The following is an 8,822-nucleotide window of genomic DNA, read 5'->3' as shown; positions in this document are numbered from 1 at the left end:
GCCTCTTTACAAGGAACCTGGGGTTGGGTCAGTCTGCAGAGGTGTTTGGGCACCTGCTTGAGTCAGGCCCAGACTGGATCACACAAGGCCTGGCCTGATACTGTTGTAAGACCCATTTCTCCATATAGCCAGCAGAGGGCAGCAGAGGGTCACTAGTGCCCTCAATCAGGGGAGGTCTTGTGGGTGGGTGCTCTCTGATGGCTGCTTACCAGCTTGGGTTTCCCACCTGTGAATGGAAGGGACGAGGCTCTGTAGTGTCTAACCTGGGACACACAGAGCCCTCACCTAACTTGAACAAAAGACTTAGAGAGCTAAAGCTTTCTACCGCTTCCTAGCCCCTTTGAGGAGAACAGACCCCTGAGCTCACAAGCGAGGGCACACCCCCTCCAACCAGCCCCCAGCCTCAGGACACTTCCTTCTCCCCAGTTAGCCCATGAGGCTGGGTCAGGGCAGGAAGCCATGGGCAGGCCTTTCCCACAAGCCCGGGGGGAGGGAGGCTTCCTGCCTGTATTGCGTGCCACCATACCCCCAAGGCCTGGACAAACCCAAGCCGCAACCCACCCCAGGAGCTCAGCCTGTTTGCACGCTCACAGGCTCACCCCCAACGCCCCCACCCCCGGCCCACCGCGAGGGGCTCCTGCTGCAGCAGGGTCTTCATGACCCATCCTTCCACCAAATTGGGCCCATCCGCACAAGACACCCCCTAATGTGAGACCTGTGATATGTGGTACTTCTAGCCTCAACTACATTTGACCTTAATTCTCAGTTCTGCCTTGACCTCTGAGAGCAGAGGGGTAAGGTGTCACTTAAGCAAGGCTCTTGGGTAGAAAAGGAGCCTGGTGGCTGCACAGGGCAGGGGAGGGCTGGCTGACAAGGTTCGGCTGCCTTGAAGATCTGACCCAGGAGATTTATGTCTGTGTCTTTATTGTTGAACGCCTCTCTCCATGAGTAGACTGTGTCTGCAGAAAGCCCCATATTGTCCTTCCCCTCCCCCACCCTTCGGTCTACCACATGGTCTGTACTCAGGGTTCCAGAATATTCACCTACAGCCCTGAGGCCAGCACCTTGATTACTGAGGTTCAAACTCCCAGAGTTTGTCCCACAAATCACAGCCCAAGATGTCCCAAAGCACTGCCTCCCTCCTTCAACTGAGCCTTGATTCATGAGCATGTTCAAGGTAGGTCTGGGCACACTCAACATTACCTTTCTTCAATTAGCTCATGCAATATGCTCCTCACTAATTCCCTCCATGCTCTCGTCTCCATCCCCAGATCCTTACTGAAAAGTTCACCAGCTTCCCCCTCCAGGCAGCCTCCCCAGCCCAACCTGTTCTCAGTTCTTGCTTCCTGGTTGCTGACCCCAGCCTCGGGTTAGCCTTATGTCAGGTTAGCCGGATGCCTGGTGGTTTGATTTCAACATCCAGCCCTTCCACCCACAAAGCCTCTCCTGGCATCAGGAGCTCATGCCTGGAACCAGCCTTCTAGGTCTTCATAAACCTGGCTACGGGGTAGGTGGGGGTAGCGGGCACAGATGGTGCAGAAACGCTCCCGCCAGTCACCCAGCAGCCGCACTTGGAGCCGATTTCGCCAGGCAAAGAATTGATGATAGCGACTCTCATTCATGCTAGTAAGGAAGACGGCCAGCTCACGGGCTGAGCTGAAGTCATCCACATGTACAAAGGCGTCTGGTGGTACAAAAGCTTCATAAGTGGCCCGAGGGGGTCCCAGCACCACAGGCACAGTACCAGCTGCCAGAGCATTGCGCCAGAACTTCTCAGTGATGTAGTCTCGGTGCTGTGAATTCTCAAAGGACAGATAGAAGCGATACTGGGCTACAGTGGGCAGCAGACAGTTGACACACAGAGGCCGTCCAGTGGCACGTCCAAACACATCCACCCGCAGGTGAGGTGCCAGCTGCCGGTACAGCCTTGCACGCTTCTGACGCTCCTGGAAATTGCTGACTACCCAGGCGGCTATCCCTCTTTTGGCTGGCAGTGGGGGGGTGGGCCCAGAGTGACGCTCCAAGCGACCATAGGGCACAAAAATATCAGAATCACGCCGATAGCTCAGCACCCAATTGAAGATGCCACGGAGGTGATGGAGACCACGAGTGTTGCTGGGTGATTCCATGGAGGCCCAGACCCAGGGCTGCCCCCGTGGCCTCTGGTCCAGGGGCAGGCGGGACCGCTGGGTCTCCAGTTCACGGTGGTGGAAAACCACAGCATCTGCACTGGCCAGCAAGCTCCTGTTAGCACTCAGACGGCAGTGGGTCATCCCATAGTGGGTGCAGGTGTCACCAGGCAGCTCCGGAGGCCGATTGGTGAAAGGCCAGTGCCAGATAAGGATAGTGACTATGGGCTGAGGTGCTGGGACACCCCCAGGAACTGATCCCAGCAGCCAAAGGAGCCATAGGGCTATGAGAGTGGCACCCCCAGCCAGGACCCCCCAGGCCCGCAGCCTCCGGGTGGGACTGCATCCTGCAGCAGGATAAGAAAGGAAAGGCCCTGTCACCCAAGGCTCAGGGACACCCACAGATCTCCATCCTCCCCAGCTGGGATTCCCCGAGGGTCAGGCACTCACCAGCATAATTCATCCACAGCCTTTTGAAATCAGTCACCCAAGGAATCAAGATTTTCAAATCACAGCAACCTCCTCAACAGAGGCGCCCTGAAATCACAGCTGCACCTCAACTCAGCCCTTGTCCTGAGACACTCTCCTTTCATCTACTCAAGGTGAGGGAAGTCAGGGGCCTTCCCACTACTGCCCCACCCTGCCCCTGTAGCCTTGGCATCAACCGCTATCCACCCCCTCCACTGCTGGGAGAGAGATGGAGGCAGGAAGAAGGCCAAGCCAGGGCCCCCTGCCTACCCTTGCTTGTACCCAGAGATGATCAGCTGGGCATTTGGAGGAGGAGGAGGAGGCCCACTTACCCTCAGGGAAGGGAAGGCCACTATGTGAGTACCCTGAACAGAAGTGGCCCCCTCCCCAGATAAGTAGTGCCCCAGCCACCACCTACCATGCAGCCTAGAGCACTGGAACAGAGCAGGTGCGCTTCCCCAGAAGGGTTAGCGGGCCCCTCCCTGTAATGTCACCCACTTCCCCCACTCATTCACTGGGCTGGCCTTGCTTTCCTGACCCTCAGGCACGACAAACTGCTGAGCTCAGCTCTCTAAAAGAGGCCGTTCCACCCCACCTTTGCCCCTACTAGGAACTGCTTTGTCCTCAGAATAGAAATCCCCAGAGAGAGACCCCGTCGAGGTCCTAGGAGACCCAGCACATGCTTTGGAGGGTAAACCCAGGGCTGCACAGGACTCCAGGAAGGGCTGGGGATGTGCACATCTTTCCCTGCCCAAAGACCTGTGGGCATAGAAGTCTCAGGCTCAAGGGTGGGCCTAAGGTCCTGGGTGGACTGTGAAGAGCTGCAGGTCACTTCCTTCCTGCTACCCCAGGAGGGGGCTTTCCAGGGTGGAAAGGGAAGGAGTCTGTGCGTTCCTGACGTGGATAGGCAGGCTGGTGGGCAGGGGGCTGGTGTCCACTCCAGAAACAGGAAGACTAGTCCCAGCCCAAAGTCCAAGGCTTGTCTGGCTTCCCTCCAGCCAGCCCTGGTGAGCTGGCCTATAGCCTGGAGGTCAAGTTCCTTCCCCTTTCATGAAACCCCTCCAAGCTGGAAATGCAGTGACCCCATGCAGGAAAGGCTGGAGTGGCCAGCCCACACAGAGCCTTTAGCAGAGGTGCTGACCATCAGCTTCCTTCACCCACACCAGACATTCTGCTGTCCAGGACACTGAGAAGCCCCAAGAAGGGCATGGGAAGCGTGGCCTGTCCATGTCCCAGAGCTCCAGACCAGGAGTCCTGGAAGGAAAAGAACTACTGTCCAGGCCCACTGCTCCACTGTCCCTCTTAGAATGGCCTCCTGTACCCCATTCTGTTCTGCCTTGTGTCACTCCTGGGCCTCCAGGACTGTTGGCCTCTCCTAGCCACAGTGTCACATGACAAGGCTGCCGTTGAGACAGGAACTAGGCAGCTGACACCAGACCCATGGTGGGAACAGAGGCAAGTGCTGTTTGGCCCCCTCAGAGGTGCCCCATCCCGCACAGCAGGGTAGAACCTCCAGGCTGAGGTGGAGAGCTTGTGCAATGCCTAAAAGGGAAGGGAGGATGTGGGAGCTCTCAGAAACCATCCAGCTGGCTTGAGGAGTGACAGAAGGTGGTGGGCATGGAGTGGGCAGCTGTGCCCTTGCCCTTCTAGCCACTCAGTGTTTAATGAGATGACCATGGTGGTACTGCCTCTTTGGCCCCACCCCTGGCATCTCTCCTGACCTCTCCCCGAAGCAGGTCAACCCTAAGAGAGCCACATCCTGGCTTCAGGCATCTCTTTACCCCAGCCCACCTCTTCTCCCTGTAGCAGGAACTCAGCAAGCAGTGGGGGGGCTGCAGGAAGGGGCCCCCCAGCCTGGGGCCACAGATTTTTGACTACCAGAACCTGCTGTCCTTCCTGTTTGTGCTGCCAGGCTGGCTGGGGCCCTGGCCTCACCCACACCCACAGCCAGCTACCTTCCTGGGTGGATTTCAAGGAAACTCCCCCACATCTGCCCTGGTACTGTCACCTCCCTCCCTGTGCCAGCTCAGGTTGGCAGCTGTGCTCCCCCCCCCCATCATGAGAACATGCTAGATGGGAAATAGGCTCAGAAGTCTGGCCTAGAAATGGGTCAGAATGAAAGAGGAAAAGGGGTGGGTGAGAGAGCATGAGTCAAAGGGAAAGCCTCAACCTGCCCCTTCCCACCCCCCAGGCCTCCCGACTCACTGGGATCTCTGGGACACAATGGATACCTGACCCCACTTCTGCAGTCTGGAGCAGACAGGATCAGGATCACACACTGTGTCCTTCATGAGACCCCTATGAACCCTCCTCCAGACCAGGGCAGGCCACAGGCCTGCAGACTGCTGCCCCCTGCACAGGAGGGTGAGGGACATGCAGCCTCACTCTGAGAGTGCCTCAGGGTGCCCAGCAGAGCCTGCCAGCCTGCCTGATCTTCCCCACCCCCACCCCCAAGACTGGCTTGCTGTGTGCCTAGAGGGCCCTCTGGTGGCTATACTCAGAAGTTGCCTGCTCCTTGCCAAGGAAGGGGCTGACACACATATATTAGGGTTTGGGGACTGGGGCTCTGGGAACCCTCAGGGCTTGCTTTTGGGAAGGTGGGTACATAAAGTTGGGGCCTTGGAGGCTCGCAGGCAGTGAAAGGGGCACCTAGGTGGGGAGCATGCTGCTCAGGAGTGACACAAAGTAGTGCAGGGGGTTAGCTGGCCTGAGCGGTTACCCTTCTGGGCGCCTGAGGGAGGGGTGTGGCTGCTCAGCAGGCCCCGCCTCTCCTCTCCATTCTTTCCCTTTAAATCCATGGTGGGGGGAGCGTGTCCTTGTTCTTGTCCAAGTGCTGTTCTTGGACTAGCTACAGGATCTGCAGAGTGCTGGTTCTCTGGGGAACAGTGTACCGAACCCCAGGTTTTGCATGTCTTTTTCTGTTCTGAGCCAGGACATGCTTCTCTGGGCTACACAGCTGGTCGGGGGGCTGCAACTAAGGCCACTTCTCCCTTCCCCCGACAGGTTGCCAGGGGCTGAGGATATCCAGGGTAAAGCTGAGAGGCTGGGGGTGTGCGTGTGTGTGTGAGTACGTGTGCACATGTGTGTACTTGTGGAGGCTAGAAGTCGACATCTAGTGTCTTCCTCAATCACTCTCCACCTTTTAATTTTTTTAAAATTTGGCTGGGCATGGTGGCACACACCTTTAGTCCCAGAACTCGGGAGGCAGAGGCAGGCGGATCTCTGGGAGTTCAAGGCCAGCCTGGTCTACATAGTGAGTTCAGGTCAGCTGGGGCTACAGGGAGACCCTGTCTCGAAAAGACAAAAAAATTTTTTAATTAATTTTATTTTTATTTTATGTGTATGAGTGTTTTACCTATATGTATACAGGTACACACACATACACGCAATGCCTGCAGAGGCCAGAAGAGGGTGTCTGATATGCTGGAACTGGAGTTACTGACAGTGGCTAGCCTTCATGTGATGCTGGGAATCAAACCCAGGTCTTCTGCAAGAGCAGTCAGTGCTCTTAACCACTGAGCCATCTCTCCAGGCTCCACTTTTTTTAAAAGATGTTTTTTATTTTTATTTATCTTATTTATTTATTTAATTTATTTATTTTGTGCATGTGTGTGCTGGTGCCCACGGAGGCTGGAAGAGGGCATCATATCCCTTGGAGCTGGAGTTGCAGACAGTTGTTAAGTCGCCTGATGTTGGTGCTGGGAACTGAACTCTGATCCTCTGCAAAAGCAGTGTGATAGTTACTGTCAACATGATACAAATCTAGATACACCTTGGAAGACAGAACCTTGAGTAACTGAGGAATTTCCTCCATCAGATTGACCTATGGGCATGCTATGGGGCATTTTTAAAATTATTTTTACTATTTTTTAAATTTTATGTGTATGAGTGTATTGCCTGCATGTGTGTAAGTTGCACCAGTGTCGTGTAATGCCTGTGGAGGTCAGAAGGAGGCATCAGATCCTCTGGAACTGGAGTTATGGATGGTTGTTAGCCACCATATGGATGCTGGGAATTGAACCTGGGTCCTCTGTAAGATCAGTCAGTGCTCTTAACCGCTGAGCCAACTCTCCAGCCCAGGGCATTCTTTTGATTGCTGATTGGTGTAGGAGGGTCCAGCCTGCTGTGGGTGGTGCCATCCCTGGATGGCAGGTGGATCTGGGCTGCATAAGACAAGCAGCTGAGCAAGTCAGAGAGGTGCCTGAAACACAGATGTATCCCACTGGGCTTCCTCTAGTAAGAAGCAGGTAGAGGAGGTTGGATCTTAGCAGCCAGGCCTGAAGAAGACTCAGGTGGGCTCAGCCTCTGCCAAGTCTACCCAGGGGCTATAGTGAAACTGGCCTCTTGCTGGAGCCAGGCAAGGTGCCTCTCAGCAGGGACCCTGGGACAGGGACAGAACAGCAGAGCTATTGCTGTAGGGAAAGAAGGTAAAGTGATCCTGGTCAAGGTCGAGCAAGGCTCCTTGCCTAGGAGCTGGGTCTCCAAGCCCCTACAGACCCCAGAGTTGCCCACTTGCACTGCAAAGTAGGGAGCAGCTCAAAATGTCAGAAAAGTAGACCCCAGAACAGACCCACAGGGGTAGTGTTAGAAATGTTATGACTCTCTCCAAGAATGACCCTGGAGCTCCGAGAAGCCCCCTGGACTGTAGTCCCACCAGTGAGACACAGGTGTTGAGGACCAGGCTGCCCTGTGCCCTGGATAAGGCCTACATCTCTCTGCATCCCACTTCTCTGTGGTTATCTCCCCTGAAGGCAGATAAGTAACAACGGGCATTCATGTGCCATGCCTGGTTCTTGGCTTCCCCTTTGCCCATCCCCCACACCAGTGCCCAGAGAGAAACAGGCTTATACTGAGGGCCAGCCCAGAGTCACAGCTGAGTGAGGGGGAATTCCCTGGTGTGGGGCACTCTGGCCCGCCAAATACACTAATTGGGATAAAACAGTAGCTTCCAACAGGGTTGGTAACTTTTCTACCAGTCTTGTCCACCACACTTCAGGGCCTGCTGGTGCTTAACCGGCTTTGTCTCCCCAATTGCAAGGCTATCTGAAGCCTGCACCCCCACCTCAGCAAACACTGAGGGGCTTTTGAACACAACCTTTGCCCCTCCCTGACCTCAACAGATTAGACAGGTCTGGCTAATTAACCTTGTTCTTCAGTCTAGTGATATCCTGATTTCAGCACCTTGACCACATATTACCACCCCCCAACCCACACACACCTTAATCCACGTATGAGAGTGTGTAACGTACATTATATTGGTAAATTGTTGTATGCTGTTTGAACTCACTGAGAAGCTGACATATTACCTCCACCCATTTCAGACCCAAGCATATTTGTATCAAAGTGTCCTCAAGCTCTCTTATCTGGGCATGGCCTGGCACCCTAACTTTGTGACAAGCAGGAAAAGAACAGTAAAACAGCCCAAGAGAAAAAGCATTGTGTTCTTGGGAACAGTGAAACAGGTAAACCATTTCCAACAGATGCTACTATTATTTATACCATGATATAAAAGTGCCTGTGGTGGGACTAAGAAGCCGGAAGTTCAGTCATCGAACGCTCAGCTCAGGGTGAGTTTATCAAGTATATAGCAAGTCAAAGCGAAAGAATAAATAGCAAGTAATAGGTAGATAGACAGACAGATAGAGCTCAATTAGGAACTCCAGCTGACCATCTCTACTTCCTCAGTGGTTTCTGTTTTAAGCCCCTGATTGATGATGTCACCTTTCTGCTGTTATTTGTTCTTTTACATGGAAGCCTCAGCTGAGGGGACACTCTGCTCTGCCCAGGATTCTCTATGGGAACTCCAGCTGTCTCAACAGGGGTTCCCTAGTAGATTTTTGCTGAATATTTTGAACATTCAATTTGATATTTTGTTATCTATCATCTATCATCTACCTTTATCTATCATCTATCTACCTGCTGCTTGCTAGTTTTTATGTATAAGTGTACTGCCTACAAGTATGTGAGTGCACCCGTGTCATGCAGTGGTGCGGAGATCAGAAGAGGGCATCAGATTCCCCTGGAACTGGAGTCAAGGATGGTTCATGGCTGCCATGTGGTTGCTGGGAATCGAACCCGGGTCCTCTGCAGCAAGAGCAATCAGTGCTCTTAACCGCTAAGCCATCTCTCCAGCCCTTTAATTTTTAAAATATTTATTTTTATTTTATGTGTATGCGTGAATTGCCTGCATGAAAGTAAGTGCACCCATGTCGTGCAATGCCGGCA

General features: G+C 53.9%; 1 protein-coding gene across 1 annotated transcript; it reads right to left on the bottom strand.

Annotated features, from left to right (window-relative positions):
- Nucleotides 1-933: 933 nt before the first annotated feature.
- On the bottom strand, nt 934-3,049 carry Fut7 (fucosyltransferase 7). The gene is made up of 3 exons (XM_029567747.1): nt 3,016-3,049; nt 2,580-2,666; nt 934-2,476 (listed from the first exon to the last, which is right to left on the bottom strand). The coding sequence occupies exons 2-3, from the start codon at nt 2,590-2,592 to the stop codon at nt 1,461-1,463; spliced, it is 1,029 nt and encodes a 342-aa protein (XP_029423607.1). The 5' UTR covers nt 2,593-2,666; nt 3,016-3,049; the 3' UTR covers nt 934-1,460.
- Nucleotides 3,050-8,822: the final 5,773 nt, after the last annotated feature.

Source organism: Nannospalax galili, unplaced genomic scaffold (assembly GCF_000622305.1).
Source record: "Nannospalax galili isolate Female #2095 unplaced genomic scaffold, S.galili_v1.0 scaffold1421, whole genome shotgun sequence".
NCBI lineage: Eukaryota > Metazoa > Chordata > Mammalia > Rodentia > Spalacidae > Nannospalax > Nannospalax galili.
This window is presented reverse-complemented; position numbering and strand designations above follow the sequence as displayed.